This window comes from Lithobates pipiens, unplaced genomic scaffold (assembly GCF_037356315.1).
Source record: "Lithobates pipiens isolate NorthernLeopardFrog02 unplaced genomic scaffold, aLitPip1_a1.2 Scaffold_19, whole genome shotgun sequence".
NCBI classification, from domain to species: Eukaryota; Metazoa; Chordata; class Amphibia; order Anura; family Ranidae; genus Lithobates; species Lithobates pipiens.
In genome coordinates, this window is record NW_027507764.1 from 331,876,528 (window position 1) to 331,894,812 (window position 18,285).

An 18,285-nucleotide genomic window follows, 5' to 3' on the forward strand; every position below is an offset into this window, starting at 1 on the left:
ATATGATGTTTGCAGGCTTCTGGGCTGCTAGCGCACTGCACAGATTATGGATCGTCTAAAAGTAAGCTCACCCTTTAAACTGAGCTTGATCTCCCTACTTCCTCCTAGAGTAGCAGGGTAATGATGATCAATACACATTGTACCGTGAAGAGAACTTGCAGCTTACACATGTGTTTGCAAATGTGGGCAAACGAAACCCCCGTTTTTAACGCAGACTTTTGGATGGGTTAATTTGGTCGGTTGGCAGACTGGTTGGTGAGTTGAGCTATGGAATGTTCTGTTTTTGTCTTTCATGCATTTACCCTTCCATGTGCTCCTTGCTGTGAAGGCCAGTTATAGGTGTGGGCAGGAGCCATTTGTTTGTTACTAATGATGGTCAAGTACAAGATTCTGCAGGGACTGGCCTCAATGTAATCTACTGCTTTCCTTTGCACAGGTTCACAGGTGAAATACATATATAGAGCAGTTTAACCTAAGAAAGCATGTATATTTCTTGCCATCCAGATATATATATTTTTTTGCTGCAGTTAAGTAACACCTACAGGTTTTGTGCTTGCCTCAGCCTGTGACTGGGCAGTGAAAGAAGAAGCAGCACACTGATGAGCTCATCTTTGTCACTGTGTGCTGCTGCTCCCAATCTTAGTTCTGCTGTACAGGGGCAATGCAAGAAACAGCTGATAACAGCTCAAATTTTACATTGAATAAATTTAAAAATAAATACTTTGAAAGTACAATTATACGCTTATTAAAAAAAATCATAAATCTTCTTCAGGTAGTACAAACACCGACAAAGTTAATTTTAAAACCTATAAATCTATAAATACTTGGTTATCCTGTCAATCAATCTGCCTATCTCCTACAGGCTGACAAGACTGGACTGCAAAAAAAATAAAATAAATCACTTTACCTCCCCCAAATTGTGCATGACTGAAGAGTGCTTTGCTCGGCTGGCAACACTAACATGTATACCCACATGAGCTGCCCACATTGCTAATGGCAAATATAAACCTAAAGGTGTCCTGCATCTGGCAGAAGTAACCTCGAAATCAGCACTCCCAGAATCCTGCAGGATCTTCAGCTGGTGGTTTCTCTTCACCACTGCAGTTCAGCAGCATGGGCAGAAGAAGAGGTAAGTATTAACAGTCTTTTTTGCAGGGGGTACATCATTGCAAAGTTTTACTTTAACAATGGAGTTACTTTAAAAGATATTGTTTTGAAAAGTACAAAAATAGACAGATTTGTCTGGCTTCTTTTACTGGGTCACTGATGATGTAACTCCCACACGTGGGTATTGGAGCTACATTGTCCTATAGAGGGCAAAAGTGTATGCTAAACTAAACATGTGCCAAGGTCAGTATACAATTAGGAATTTTTCCTAGCAGGAATGAAAAAAATGGCAGAAGAAACTTACAAGGTCTCTGAGACTTAAGAATGCTTACACACACAAAAGCAAGATGTTAACACTTCTATCTTCTATACTACCTATCAGCACCCAAAACGCCAAGGGCCTCTGAAGAGCACCAAGATTAAAGACTGGAAAACTGTTGGCAAGTCTGACAAATTGCAATTGCAATTCTGCCAAAACAAATTGTAAACTCCAGGAGCAGAGCCTTCCTATTCCTTCTGCATTGCACTATATTGTAATTGTCATGTCCCCCTTTATATTGTAAAGGGCTGTGTAAACTGTTGAAGCTATAAAAATCCTGTATAATAATAATGGGAATGGAGTGGGGTGGGAGGTCTGCAGCGTGAATGTGTGGTGGAATCCATGCAAGGTTATCAAGACAGCATATAACATTAAGGAAAAGACAAGGGGGTTGATTTACTAAAGGCAAATAGACTATGCACTTTGAGAAGTGCAGTTGCACTCTGCAAGTGCAATTGTTAGAGCTTAGTAAAAGAGCAGAAGCTCTGCTGACTTCCATCATCCAATCAAGTGCAAGCAAAAATGCAGTGTTTTCAATTTTCCTTATATGTGATTGGGTATTCTTTGCAAACTGAAGATTTACCTAATTTACTACGCTCTGGAGCAACTGAAAAGTGCACAGTCGATTTGCATTTAGTAAATCAACCCCAAGGTCTCTTCTTCCAAAAAAATCGAATGCCCTGTACCCACGATCAGAATTTTGGTCAGAAAAAGCTCTGATTGTTTTCCCGATGCCATTACTATGGGATTTCGCTCAAGCTGTCTTGCATACACATGGTCACACCAAATTACGACCATCAAGAACGCAGTGACGTACAACACGTACGATGGGACTAGAAAAAAGGAAGTTCAATAGCCAGTAGTTTACGTCTCATAGTGGAATCTGAGCATGCGTGAGTTTTTGCACTTTGGAATTGCATACACACGATCGGAATTTCGAATAGAAATGTTTTCCGTCTGAAAAATTGAGAACCCGCTTTCAATCTTTTGCTGGCGGAAATTCGGCCAGCAAAATTCCGATGGAGTATATAAATGGTTGAATTTTCCGATGAAAAGCTCTCATCGGTCATTTGCTGGCCGAGATTCCGACCGTGTGCATACGGCATAACTGATAGAATTTTTTTGTTTAGTTCCACTATAAACTCAGTAAATGACAAACCACTGAACATTACTTATTAGGTTCTCAGAATCTCTTTCAGCTGGGACAGTACCACAAATGATTTAAGAAGTATATAAAGCAAAGTCTGGGTATCAATAGATCAGAAAGACCAACCTTTGTTGTGTATAATTTATTTTTAGGTATTCAGAGGAAACACATGCAACAATTTATAGCAGCAAACAATATAATACCAAAGGCTTTATGAAAAATAGCATTGTTTTCAGGAGGCACATTTTACATTTGGAAGTTGTAAATGCTATTGATGCAATATATTTGGATTTTATTACAGCATTTGACGCTTTTCATCATAATAGCCTGATACAGAAGTCCCTAAAACAAATATTTAGGGAGATAATACTTTAGTAAAGATTTTGTTAAAAGGCCGAAGACAAAGTAAATGAAAACAGGTTCAAAATGGGCTAGTTAAGAGTGGTCGACCACAGGGTTTAGGGTTGGACCCATTTTTTCCAATAATTTTCATAATTTGTTGTTTATTTTATTTTACAATGACAATAAAGGTTTTCTGTCTTAAGGATGACATGTATTATTTGGAAATTTCATAAGAAAAGTGACATATTACAGTAGGACTGTGACAAAGCAGCTAAATAGCAAATAAAATGTGATATTAAAAAATATACTTTCAGTTTATTTTTGTTTATTTGTGGTTACAACCACTTTAACATTGAGAGACTGCTGAAAATGAACACAGGTTTAAATATTGGGGATAGAAAATGAAATGCCAATATAATATTTCCTCTGAAGCAATCACTTGCAAGGTCACAACTAGAATATGCAGGTTCAGCTTTGGGCACATCATTTTAAGCAAGACAATATTTTTAGAAGGTCCAAAGGCAGGCAGCTAAACTGATCAAAAGGATGGAAAACATTTTGAATTTGGAAACTATACTATTCCATCCTTCACTGCAAATAAAATCCCTGCTTAAAACAGGGATTGCCTTTTCCCTGGATCTTTGGGAATGTTTGATCTGAGAAAACAAGACGGTAGGAACTCCCGAAATTCTAGTTTGTATCCTAGATACACCGTGGAGATGACCCATCTGTCCCGAATTTCCATTTGCCAGACTTCTGAGTAATACAGAAGTCTTCCCCCCACTCTGGTGAGGGGGGACACCTCTTCATGACGAGGCTTTTGTATTCTGCTTTGCAGCTTTCTGGCCCCAGGTCTTCTTTTGAGCCTGGGCCTGACCCTGAGGTTTTCCTCTAGAGTCTGACAGCGGAGGCCATCGCCACTGCCTAGAGGCGGATAGCCCTGGCGCAGTATAAAAAGTCTGTTTAAATGAGAGATGTTTATATTTTCTTTTGACTGCAAAAAGAGTACTCTTTCCACTAGAAATCATTTTGATGCATTTATCCAAATTATCGCCGAATAGTTGCTCCCAGGAAAGGGGAAACTAGTCAGAAGTTTCTTGCAAGGTGCTGTGGATGACCAACATTTTAACCAAAGGGTTCTACACACGTGTACTAGCACAAGCTCAAGGCGGGATGCCTGGTGAATAGAATACTTCATAGCGGCTATGGCAAAACATAATACTGTTGTTAGTTTGGCAAACTCATAGGCCTGTTGTGCATGGAGCTCTTTAACCACTTCCCGACCGCCGCACGACGATGTACGTCGACAGAATGGCACGGGCAGGCATAAGGGCTTACATGTACGTCCTTGCCTTCCCGTGGGTCGGGGGCCCGATCGGGCCCCCGCCCGGTGCCTGCGGCGGTCGGTATTCGTTCGGGAGCGATCCGGGATGAGGGGGCGGCCATTCATTCATGGCCACCCCCTCGCGATCGCTCCCGACGAATAGAAATCCTTCGTCACATCACTTCCTCTCTGAAGTGATGTAATCTCTCCTCCGTGTCGGTATTTTTCGTTCCGACACCGAGGAGAGAGGATCGGTGAGTTCCACCAACACGACACTACACAGTAGAACATGCCAGGCACACTCACACCCCCCCGATCACCCCCCCAATTACCCCTGCCCCCCAGTCACAGTGACACAATGTCATTTTTTTTTTTTTTTGCATTGGTGTCATTTGTGACTGTAATAACTGTTAGGGCAGTTAGGGTTAGCCCCCTTTAGTTCTAATGTACCCCCCTAACCCCCCCAATAAAAGTTTAACCCCGTGATCACCCCCCGTCGCCAGTGTCACTAAGGCTGGGTTCACATTGCAGCGGTTTATGAGAACGAATGTGATTCGCACCGCACTGCAGTGCAAATCACATCCGATCTCTGTGCGATTCGAGTTCAGCCATACAGATAGTATGGCTGAATTCGCATCGCACCCGCCGCAAATTCGCACGGGAGCCTTTTTTTGGCCCGCAGCAGAATCGGATCGCGAGTTTGCAGATCGCACTGCGATATGCGAACTGATCTGGGGGTGTCATTAACATTTCACTGACACTCCCAGCAGTTCGCATAGGGCAGTGTGAACTGCCGCCGGGAGGCATGCGATGCGGGAACCCGCCGCGGATTCGTGGCGTTCCCGCATCGCTCTAGTGTGAACCCAGCCTAATAAGCGATCGTTTTTCTAATCGCTGTATTAGTGTCACAGGTGACGCTAGTTAGGCAGGTAGGTATTTAGGTTCGCCGCAGCTTTTTATAGCGCCAGGGACCCCCATATACTACCGCATAAAGCCCCCTGATTGCCCCCTAGTTAACCCTTTCACCAGTGATCACCATATAACTGTTACAGGTGACTCTGGTTGGTTAGTTATTTTTTATAGCGCCAGGGACCCCCATATACTACTGCATAAAGCCCCCTGATTGCCCCCTAGTTAACCCTTTCACCAGTGAACACCATATAACTGTTACAGGTGACGCTGGTTGGTTAGTTATTTTTTTATAGTTTCAGGGCACCCGCCATTTATTACCTAATAAAGGTTTAACCCCCTGATCACCTGGCAGGTGTCATTTGTGACTGTAATAACTGTTAGGGCAGTTAGGGTTAGCCCCCTTTAGTTCTAAGGTACCCCCTAACCCCCCAATAAAGGTTTAACCCCGTGATCACCCCCCGTCGCCAGTGTCACTAAGGCTGGGTTCACATTGCAGCGGTTTATGAGAACGGATGTGATTCGCACCGCACTGCAGTGCAAATCACATCCGATCTCTGTGCGATTCGAGTTTAGCCATACAGATAGTATGGCTGAATTCGTGTCGCACCCGCCGCAAACTCGCACGGGACCCTTTTTTTGGTCCGCAGCAGAATCGGATCGCATGGGTGTTCACACCATGCGATCCGAGTTTGCAGATCGCACTGCGATATGCGAACTGATCTGGGGGTGTCATTAACATTTCACTGACACTCCCAGCAGTTTGCATAGGGCAGTGTGAACTGCCGCCGGGAGGCATGTGATGCGGGAACCCGCCGCGGATTCGTGGCGTTCCCGCATCGCTCCAGTGTGAACCCAGCCTAATAAGCGATCGTTTTTCTGATCGCTGTATTAGTGTCACAGGTGACGCTAGTTAGGCAGGTAGGTATTTAGGTTCGCCGCAGCTTTTTATAGCGCCAGGGACCCCCATATACTACCGCATAAAGCCCCCTGATTGCCCCCTAGTTAACCCTTTCACCAGTGATCACCATATAACTGTTACAGGTGACTCTGGTTAGTTATTTTTTTATAGTTTCAGGGCACCCGCCATTTATTACCTAGTCTCACTAGTGTACCCCTAAATTTAGGGGTGTCTACTTTCCAAAATGGGGTCATTTGGGGGGGGTTTGTGCCATCTTGGCATTTTATGGCCTTCAAAACTGTAACGCCCTTAGAAAGCCTGAAGGCGGTGCTTGGTTTTCGGGGCCCCGTATGCGGCTAGGCTCCCAAAAAGTCCCACATATGTGGTATCCCCGTACTCAGGAGAAGCAGCAGAATTTATTTTGGGGTGTCAGTTCACATATGCCCATAGCATGTGTGAGCAATATATCATTTAGTGACAACTTTGTGAAAAAAAAATAAAAAAAAATTAAAGTTTGTAATTTTCCCGCAACTTGTGGCAAAATATAAAATATTCCATGGACTCAAAATGCCTCTCAGCAAATAGCTTGGGGTGCCTACTTTCTAAAATGGGGTCATTTGTGGGGGTTTTGTGCCATCTTGGCATTTTATGGCCTTCAAAACTGTAATAGGTAGTGAGAAGTGAAATCAAAAATTTACGCCCTTAGAAAGCCTGAAGGCGGTGCTTGGTTTTCGGGGCCCCGTACGCGGCTAGGCTCCCAAAAAGTCCCACATATGTGGTATCCCCGTACTCAGGAGAAGCAGCAGAATTTATTTTGGGGTGTCATTTCACATATGCCCATAGCATGTGTGAGCAATATATCATTTAGTGACAACTTTGTGTAAAAAAAAAATAAAAAATTTTTTTTTTGTCATTATTCAATCGCTTGAGGCAAAAAAATAAAATATTCAATGGGCTCAACATGCCACTTATCAATTTCCTTAGGGGGTCTACTTTCCAAAATGGGGTCATTTGGGGGGGTTTTGTACTGCCCTGCCATTTTAGCACCTCAAGAAATGAGATAGGCAGTCGTAAACTAAAAGCTGCGTAAATTCCAGAAAACGTACCTTAGTTTGTAGATGTGACAACTTTTGCGCAAACCAATAAATATACAATTATTGACTTTTTTTTTACCAAAGACATGTGGCTGAATACATTTTGGCCTAAATGTATGACTAAAATTGAGTTTATTGGATTTTTCTAATAACAAAAAGTAGAAAATATAATTTTTTTACAAAATTTGCGGTCTTTTTACGTTTATATCGCAAAAAATAAAAATCGCAGAGGCAATCAAATACCATCAAAAGAAAGCTCTATTTGTGGGAAGAAAAGGACGCAAATTTTGTTTGGGTACCAGTTAAAACAGCGCAGTGCCAAATTGTAAAAAGACCTCTGGTCATTTACCAGCAAAATGGTCCGGCCTGAAAGTGGTTAAGAAGCTTTGTGAACTGGTCTTTTAAGAACTGACAGATGCCTATTGCTGAGATTGCAGGCTGAGTAACGGTCCCGGCCAAGGAAAAAAAGGATTTTAAAAGGAATTCCAACTTTTTATCTGTTGGATCTTTAAGCATATGTGCATTGTCTACTGGACAAGTTAAACTTTTATTCACACTGGAAATTGCAGCGTCAACTGCTATAATCTTCCATTTTTGGTGAATTTTTCCTCCATGGGATAGAGAACTCAGAATCTCTTTGAAGGGAGAAAATGCTTTTCCTGGTGATCCCATTCAGCATAAATAAGCTTTTCTCGTAATGCATGGACAGGAAACGCATGCAAAGGCTGTAAAGGTTTTAAAGAACCCAAGGAAGAAACCAGACTTTGAGCTAACTCTGTTAGGGGTAGCATGAAAGCAGAGCGAACCATTTCCATAAGAATTTGTACATCAGATTGTGAAGCTGAATGAATGAATGAGATATTTGTATAGCGCACAACACGAACTGAATCGCCTCAAGGCGCTGAATCATCAGGATGACAGTGTGGAGGCGTGACTGGAGTTCCCAGCGCTTGGGGATGGAACTTTAGGTGCCTCTGTAGTAACCTTGGAAGCTACAGTGCGAAGCACATAAGCCGAGGCACTCTAATAAAAATGCACTATTTGCTGAGCAATAGTAGAAATAACAATGCAACATTAGATTAATCTGATGCTAAACAACACTGCATTTGCCTGTACTGGAAATGCCTGTGTACACCCATCACGTGCTCCAGCGCTCCTATGTCCTGTGTGGCAGCTCTTCATTCAGCTGCTCTGGTAGAGACATTTTAGTCTTAAGATCACTGCTTTTAAAGACTTCTCAGGTGTAAGCCTGACTGCCTGTGCACCGTGTGCTCCACGTGGACGCTGAGTCCCCTGCACGCGGCGCCGACTGCCTTAGGCCACGCCCCTTCCATTGACCCACCCTCCTCCTCTTTCAAACGAACCTTAGCCTGTGTGCGCCTGGACAGCAAGACATTTGGGTCTGAGACACAGCCCCAAAGGAGAGGAGGCTGCAGCCACCATGCAGCATTACTAGCAGGAACTGGAGGGATTTCTTCTATATATATGAGAGAAGTTGGCTTCCTTGCATTAATAATAATGCTAAAGACAGGTAAAAATAAAAATGTTTGTATAAGAAAGCCGCCCGCACCCCGCGCGCGCACGGGGGGGGGGGGGGGTTGTTGGGGGTGCCGTCATGCTCTGAATAATCATCTGCTGAAACTGTGCACCCCCAACTCCTTAGTCCCCCCCACCCCCCGATACAGGGACACACCATGCTGTTGCTGCTGAAAAGGGAATGTGTATCTTTATTCCCTCTAGAGGAGTTTTAAGGCATTGAAATGTATAATATATGGAAGAAAAGGCATAGGTGAATTTTTAACAGTTCCTAAGCTTCTTCCCTTACCTTATCCTCGCTGCAGGATACTGCTGAAAGAGATCCAAACTTCACCCATCATGGCAGGCTGTGTTAGTAAACCTTCAAAGACAGAGTCCCTTTTAAAAGGGGTTCCACTCCTTTGGGCCTGTATAGCAAGCCTCAGAAGCAAATTTAGGTAACGTAGCAAGACCAAAAAGAGTCCTGGCTCCTAGGCTCCAGCCCTCAAAGAGAAGCGTTACAGGTAAAACCTAGCTCTTCTATGCAAGGCCCGGGTACCATCCTGTGGCTTGACTGGCTTGGATGGATCCGGATATGGAGATTATTTAAATCCAGCTCCTCAGAGCACATCTTCACTCGTGACCATCACCTTAGACACTGGCGAAAAAACTGAGGTACTCCTGGAAGGAGGAGGGGTTATATAGGGAAGTGGTCCATAACCCATTAAGTTATTACTTAGGCTCTGTGTCCCATGATGTACGATAATGAAAAGAGCATACCAGTGGAAAGGAAAAAATATTAAGTTAGAGTCATGCTGAGTAAACACATCACAGTGGGTGGTGAAAAAGACAGATATGAATGGCTAAAGGTCAGGTTTAAATCCACTGGTATCTCCTTTTGCTTTACTGCATTGTAATATATTTACATGCTTTTTCATTATTCTATTGGACATCACAATTCATAAAAATGCATAGAAAAAACAGACATGCCTCATTTTTCAAACCATTGCACAATGCACTGCAGGTGTCTCAACAGCCTCAGTGAATGCCATTGCTAAAAATTGCAAAGGTGAACTCGGGGCCTAAGATGACGCATTCATATGGGAAGGAATTTTACATCTTTCGAGACTTTATTGGACCAAATTTCTTAGATTTTTTTAATGAACTTTTTCTGACCTATAGACAGTGACACCAAGACTGGATTTACATTGTTCTGTGTGCATGCAGCACATATAGTAGTGTGCACCTTTGAGGTGTGAATGGTGCCATAGAGTTTTCCATTGTATTTCACATTAAACTGCAGTGCATAGGTACAAAGCAGCCACATAGGAAATATTAGGATTTCTACTTGACATGCACTTTCAGGAAGCAAAATGCAAGAGTTTTGCTGCATTAAAATGAAAAAATGTAACGTGGCCCTAAAACCAGATTGTAGTATTATTTATTTGTAATATAGTCCTAAAGGCTGAAATTAAAAACAAACTTGTTCTTTGCGCATGCAGATAAAATAGGATCTTTTGTACTCGCGGTAAAATCCTTTTCTCTGTAATTCACCGACCGACACAGCTCCTCTGTTAGCCATTGGGTTGTTATGCCCACCACTAGGAGAATACTAGGCATTAGTTGTTATGCAACACTCTCTTTCTATTCCGCCCAGGGGGCAGTCCCTTGGGCAACAACTCTCCAGTCTGCCATGCAGTCATCAATACGTTAACAAGCAGTATAACGTAAAGAGAAAAAGGAAGGGCAGGTGCTGTGTCGGTCGGTGAATTACAGAGAAAAGGATTTCACAGTTAGTACAAAAAATCCTATTTTCTGTTATATTCACCGACCGACACAGCTCCTCTCTTAGCCATTGGGACGTCCCCAAGCAGTGCAAAACGAGGGGTGGAAAAACAGCATAGAAAACTTCATCCACCATGGCAAGTGGGAACTAGTGAAACTTTACCCACAAAAAACAACAGTGCGTGGAGAAATCCACCACAAAACCAGGGTACCCTCAACAGGAGTGGCTACTCACAAGCGCACCAAAACTGTGGAATGTAATGCAACAGCGCATTAACTTAATGGTACTGCGTTTTTATCGAAAACACAGGAAAAAATAAAATATATTGCATATTCAATTGCAACTATACGGCCTCCTGCAAAACTTTGTGGCCAAAACAGGCATCAGCCGATGCACTGACGTCTACCTTGTAGAACTTTGTAAACGCGTGGACAGACGACAAAGTCGCCGCTTTACACACTTGAGACAGACGCTTGGTGTCAGAAGGCCCAAGACGTTCCGATTGCCCTTGTGGAGTGGGCTGTGACCGGAAAGAGGGGCACCGGTCCCTTCAAGGCGTAGGCTTGCACTACAATCTGTCGAATCCACCTGGAAATGGTGGCCGATGAGACCACCATGCCTTTCTTTGGACTAGCCACCGAAACAAACAGTGAGTCTGACTTCTGAAAGGGAGCAGTGGCAGACAAATACACCTTTAGAGCCCGAATTACGTCCAGAGCGTGAAGGGCTACTTCCTTAGGGTGTTTCGGCTTAGGACACAGAGATGGTAACACAATGTCCTCATTGATTTGAACATTGATATGAAAAGCCGAGACCACTTTCGGCAGAAAAGTTTTGATGCCGGAGGCATATGGGTATGTGCAGGTACGCATCCTGGATGTCCAAGGACGCCAGGGAGTCCCCTTAATGGAGTGCAGCGACTACTGAATGAACTGATTCCATTCTGAACCTCTGCACTTTCACAAAGTGATTGAGGGCTTTTAGGTCCAAGCTTGGACGTACCCCTTCCTTCTTGGGAACTACAAACAGATTTGAGTAGAATCCCTGGAAACGTTCTGATTCCGGAACCGGTACAACCCCCCCCCCCCCCCCACGTGACTCAGAAGGTCCCTTACTGCCCCCAAGAGGGCCTCCCGACGAGCCAGGGATACGGGTATGCTGAAGGGAAAGAATCTGTTTGGCGGCCAAAAGAAAAAAAACTATCTTGTACCTGAGAAAATCAGATCGCAGACCCATTGGTCAGATAGTTGAGAGGACCACCGGGCTGCAAACTCCCGAAGGGTGGGAGACAAACCTTCATGCGGTAGCACTTTTGTTCACAGGCTTGTTTGAGGTTCCAGGGACGTTTCTGTCCTTCTGTGGTCATCCTGTCAGGCTGGGGATGTTTAGCCAAAGCTCCGGGGGGACAAAAAAGCCGTTGGTGAGCGGAAAAAGAGGGCCCTTGCCTATGGCGTGGCTCCTTAGCCTTCCTGGCCTGTGCGAGTAGGGTACGCTTACCACCGGTGGTATTTTTAATAATGTCATCCAATGAGGCTCTGAAAAGCCGGTCACCAAGGAAGGGAAGATCCGTCAGGGCTTTCTTAGATGCCTGGTCAGCAGGCCAGCATTTTAACCAAATCTAGCGCCTCAGCACCACTGCTGACACTGAAGCCCTGGATAACAGAGGAAGTGTATCCAGGGCGGCGTCACAAACATACTTAAGGCCTTGCACTAGTTGGTCTGCTAGTTCCACGCAGACAGGAGAAGCCTGTTGCTCTCCTAATTCACCATGCAACAGTTTTGCCCACTCAGTTAGTGTCTGCGACACAAGTGCGGATGCCAGTACTGGTCGCATTGCTGACCCCACCGTAAACCAGGAACGAGCCACTGCCTCGGCCTTCCTGTCCGTGGGATCCTTAAATGCAGGAGTCCCCTCCACCGGGGTCGTAGTTACTTTATTTAACCTGGATACTGGGTGGTCCACGACCGGAGGAGCCGACCACTTTTTGAGAAGGCTCTCCTCAAAGGGGTAACGCACCGCCATGGATTTGGGGACCGAAAAGGTCCATTGTGGGCGACCCCATTCCTTGTAAATGAACTTGTCAAAATAAGTCAGATACGGGAACACCTTAGGTGAACATGCTGGCTTACGGGACCCAAAAGAGTCCACTACATAAGCAGAGGGATCTGCTGGCTCCTAAATCTTCAGGGTATCCCGCACAGCTGTGAGAAGTGCTCCAACAAGCACTTTGTCGCGCATGGACCCGGATGGGGACTCATCCTCGCAGTCTGAATGGTCCTGGTCAGCGTCGTCTGACAAGACAGAGCAGGTGTCACGCCTCAGCAGGACCCAAATCTGCGTCAGAGCTCTCCCCAGAGGACGGGGGGCAGGGGCCTCTTTTTTGCACACTTTTGCCCACGTGCCACCTCAATTTTGGCAACAAATTAATTGAGGACTGCCGTCAGGGTGTCCTGGGGCACTGCAGGGTGTACTGGGGCAGTCAGGCGACCCCGTTGCAATTGCCTGGATTTCGGGGGAAGAAACACCTACCCTGTCTGCCATCAGATGGGAACTTAGGACAGTGACAGGCCCACCCTCCTTACTGCTGCTGGCTGAGGGGCTCTTTCTCGCAGTACTCACCGCCCTGAGCGGTTCTGCGCTATCCAGCAGGTAGAGCCTGTAGTCTCTGTTGGCTCCCAGGTGCAGAGGAAACAGTGCTGCGTCAGTGGAAGCAGCTGCAAATGGCGCTGAAACCGCTCTGAAGTGTGCTCAGGCTTCAAGAAAATGACTGCCCAGCGTTCAGCATAAGGACATAAAACACAGGGAAAATGGCCGTTAGAGCACAGGAGCATATGCTGCCACTAGAGAACACTGAAAAACATGTTCAGCCTTCAAGAAAATGGCCACCGGTGTCCTGTATAGGGACAATCACAAGGAAAATGGCCACCGAAGCCCAGGAGAGCATGCTTTCCCTTGCCCATACCTAATATGGCTGCTGAATGCCAGAACCATGAGGGGCAGGGGGAAACAATGGCGGTGAGTACAGCACTTCACAGGACACCAGCATAGCCTCACAGACACCTTCCAGGGACATGAAAAACAGGACCCAGGACTCAGCCAGCCAGCGCCACCCCCCCAGGTGAGAGCCCCCCAGAGAGCCCCTGCAAAGACACACACACACACCGCTCAGCAGCATCTCCCCAGGGAAGGGGGGGAGGGGGACAGGGAGAGAAGAGAGGGAGGTGGGGGGCCCCTGAATCGACCTCCCAGGGAATACCCAGCTGCTCAGCCCCACCGAGGCAGGGCGAGCTGTACTTACCAGTCCTGCAGAGCTGGGATACATTCCATTACAGACCCACTCACTGATCAGTACAGGGTGGCTGCTGGCCCGGCACACTGTGACGCAGACATCAGTAGCCCTTTCATGTGTGTGCTGAGGTTTTGTCGTGGCCGGCCTAGCGTGGAGCTGCGACCTGCACACATTCGATGGCTGGACTGGGGAGACTACAAGGATAAGGGTATCCAGCCTGTCACCCAGCCGGCTGTTGATAGCAGATCACAGGATCAATCATCTGGCCCAAAAAGTCAATCTTCTGCAGAAAAAAGCAGGGACCGATGGGCCCGCAGGGTTCCTAGGTCCTTCTCCTTCACTAGGCAAAATAAAACTGATGACTGCATGGCAGGCTGGAGGGTTGGGCTGGAGGATTGTTGCCCAAGGGACCGCCCTCTGGGTGGAACTGGAAAGTTCTGAGAGTTACATAACAAGTAATGCCTAGTATTCTCCTAGTGGTGGGCATAACAACCCAATGGCTAAGAGAGGAGCTGTGTCGGTCGGTGATTATAAGAGAAACATCTTAAATTTGCTTCCCTGCTACACCATTCACCCTGCATGTCCAGGTATAGAGAGACATTGATTTGGCCCAAGCTATCACATGGGGGTAAGGCGAAGGTTTTTGTCCCATCTACATTCCAATTAGAGGAACTCTGACCTTACATAAGCGTCATTTCCGTACTTTCCCCCAGCTAAGCAAAAGGAAAGTTAGTGTATGTTGTTGTGGTTTTCTGGTTTTGTCCAGTAATTAGACAGTTTTGGCAAGAAGTTCAGAGAATCTCTCTATTTACTGATTACCAGATCCCGGAAGACCCAGCTTTTTTCTTATTACAATGCTCACAAATTCCTTTAGAGAGATACAAGAACTCAATGCTATGCCATTTGGTGAATGCAGCCAAAAGCTGCATCACCATACGTTGGAAAGAACCAGGGACACCTCGAATCTCTAATTGGTTAAATAAAGTAAGAAGAATTGGGATCATGGAAAAATTGATCCCTATGTCTTTGGAGGAAAGGGAATGTCTACGGCAAGTTTGGGCTCCATGGGAGTCATTTTTACAATCAGAGGAAGGGGAAGGGTTAATTGGAGAGGAACTAGAGGAATAGCTAGTAAGTGATGTGGCACAGATCCCTCTGTCGGCAGGGGCAACATATTTATATCTATTTGTTTGATTTGGGATTCCCTGGGTTTTTTTTTAGTTTTTTCCCCTCTCTTTCTCTCTCTCTCTCCTCGGTTCTATAAGTCCCTCACGGGATCTAGGGCCTTGGAGCAGAGGGTTGTTGAGGGGAATCGTTATTGTAATATTGTTAGTTGCTTATAAGGAAAAAAAAAAGAAAAAAATTGGCAGGAATGCACTGTGTATCATTGGTTAAATTAATAAGTTTTTGTTTTGTAAATTGATTTGATAAGTTGTTCTATGTAATTATTTTTTCTTGATCTTTGTCATGTATTCCTGCAGAGAAATAAAGTATGTTGTTGTGGAAGACTCCAATAAACCAAAGCCCAGATTTTACGCTTCAGTCAGACAGCACTTCTGTCTTCTAACAAAACGGGGAAAAACTGGCACAACATACAAGATAAACTGAAGAATAAACATACAAAATGCACAATAGTAGTCCTGTGGATAATGATAGTTATATCCGTGGGCATATACATCAGTTAAAACACTTAAGTCAATTGGGGTGACTTTACTGCAATTAAACAGGGGAAAAGGGAGAGAAGTCCAATAGTTCAAAAGGTTTATAACTAATGATGGCAGCTATCCTCAGAGAAAAGCCAACCCTGCAGATACAAATAGAGGAAAAGAAAGGAAGCGCCAACCTGAGAATTATGGTGGTTCTTCCTGTTTCCTGGGACACCATCCAGCCCACACACTGCCAACTACTACATCTGTGGTCCCTGGATGCAGCGCAGTGTCTGCAAGAAAGAACTGAGAGACCCCACAAGCACCAGATGAGCTTACTTTTATATTGTTCTTGTGAGGGTTTTCAACCTTTGAATAAACTACATTTTAATACTACACTCAGGTTGGAGCTTTCTGTCTTTTCCTTTACTTCTGTCTTCTATACTACCAACCTGCACTCCTCCAAAACTCCATGGACCTTTGAGGATCACCAAGATAAAGACTGGAAAACTGTTGCAAAGTCTGACAAATTGTAATTTCTGCTGCAATAGGCAGATACTATAGTCAGAACTGGGGATAAACAGGTCTACAGCATGAATGCGTTGAAGGAACAATGTTAGGCCATCAAAACAGCAGATAACAAAGGAAATAAATGTTCTTGCCACTTGAGGAATGTTGACCATGAAGAATTCAGGCTGTTCAGAAAGAAAAACAAGGCCCTACCTAGTACTTGCTGGGTGTACATAATAAATATGGTTGTAAATGTAAGTACTTCATAATGTTATTGTAAATGTAAGAGTATTATTTTCTTGAAATGGCACAATAACATTCCCATCAGGAAGGCTCTGTGAAGATTTCATATATTTGCAGACAAGTCTAAAAGGGTCACTGTCTTGGCAGATGCAGGGCAAAAGCACATTTATTAAAATGGCTTTGCAATAGCTGGATGGCTCTTCTGAAAGTGCAATGCAGAAAACTGCTTTTGCTTTGAAATTGCCCATCTTACTTTAGGAAATGTGTTCAGAAATCACTACTTGGTGCAGAAATATTTCCTTTAACCAAATTAATAAGAAATACAATTTAAGTGCCCTTTTGAACCTTCCTTCTTGCAACATTGTATTTATGGAGTGTGACTGATTACATAATGGGAGAGAATTTATTGAAAGAGTTTCTGCTTATGCCTGTCCAATTCTGCAAAACAAACACAAATGCCTCCATGCACTAATGTTCTGAATATTGCAGAATGACTTATTGGAACACAGCCTGTCGGTTTTATTGGCAAAGAGTATCTAACTGTGACTTACCAGAGACATTATGTCCGATATCACAAGAACGATAAGAAAAAGACTGAAAAGAAACAAAGTTGAATATTATTTCAGCACAAGGAAACGATATAGCTAAATACTGATCAGTAAACCTTACATTTTACTAAATGTTTTAACAAATGCAATCACGTTAGAAGATTCCGTACAGCTTTTAAAAATCATTAAAAAAAAATTATTTTTGAAGACCTTAGAGGACATTACTGTAAAATTTAAGGGAAAAGGTAATTTTTTGTTTTAAGGAAATGCACTAAAACAAAAATTCACACAAAACACATAATTCTGCAACAAATACATGGTATGACAACTATTCTTTTATTTGCTCTGTTTTTTTAATGCAGCATAGGAACAATTGTACACAATGCTGCCTGGTTGAGAAATGGAATCTTACATTACTTACAATGACTTCAGTTCTGAAAAGCCTGAATTTTACATCTAGCACATGACTACTGACCTTCAAATGCAACTCATCCTAAAAAGTTGAAGTTCTTGCTTACAGAAATAACAAATAGACTTCACTACCTGAACTAACATTGCAGGCATTCTAAGGCAGTCATATTTCTTTGTATTTCTTTGTACACAGCAGGATATAACTCTAATACATTTCATAATGCTCTATTAACCACTTCAATACTGGCCACTTTTACCCCCCTTCCTGCACCAAAGGCCAATTTTCAGCTTTCAGTGCTATCGCACTTTCAATGACGGTCATGCAACACTGTACCCAAATTAAATTTTTTAGCATTTTTTCACACAAATAGAGATTTATTTATAAGACAGAAAATTTGGAAAAATAATGTTTTTTCTTTCTGTTATAAAATGTTGCAAATATATTTACAGCATCTCACAAAGTGAGTACACCCCTCACATTTTAGTAAATATTTTATTATATCTTTTCATGTGACAAAACTGAAATTAAACTTTGCAACAATGTAAAGATGTGAGTGTACAGCTTGTATAACAGTGTAAAGTTGCTGTCCTCTCAAAATCAACACAGACATTAATGTCAAAACCACTGGCAACAGAAGTGAGTACACCCCTAAGTGAAAATGTCCAAATTGGGCCCTAAGTGCCAATATTTTGTGTGGCCACCATTATTTTCAAGCACTGCCTTAAAGCGGTAGTAAACCTGCTATTTATTTATTTTTTTTTAACACCTGCAAAGCAAAAGGCATAATGAGCTAGTATGCACCGCATACTAGCTCATTATGATATACTTACCTTAGAACGAGGCCCCGACATCTGCCACGATCCACGCCGAGGGAGCTGACATGCTCCCTCGGCGTTTCTTCCGGGTATCGCGGCTCCGGCGCTGTGAGTGGCCGGAGCTGCGATATCGTCACTCCCGCGCATGCGCGCGGGAGATTTCTTTCCGGACGCCGGCCGCTGCCGGATTTTCAGGCTGAGAATCCCCTCGTGCGCATGCGCCGCTGCAGTCAGCGGCGCATACCGAGGGGAATATCTCCTAAACCGTACAGGTTTAGGAGATATTTTTTTTACCTACAGGTAAGCCTTATTATAGGCTTTCCTGTAGGTAAAAGTTACAAAAAAAAGAGTATACAACCACTTTAACCCTCTTGGGC

General features: G+C 44.0%; 1 protein-coding gene across 1 annotated transcript in view; it reads right to left on the reverse strand.

The window, feature by feature from the left end:
- PIGN (phosphatidylinositol glycan anchor biosynthesis class N) overlaps positions 1–18,285 on the reverse strand; it is a 618,025-nt gene that overhangs the window by 52,458 nt on the left and 547,282 nt on the right. Inside the window, exon 27 of the mRNA XM_077492054.1 lies at positions 16,685–16,727. Within this exon, the coding sequence (XP_077348180.1) occupies positions 16,685–16,727 (43 nt within the window). The remainder of the gene's footprint in view (positions 1–16,684; positions 16,728–18,285) is intronic.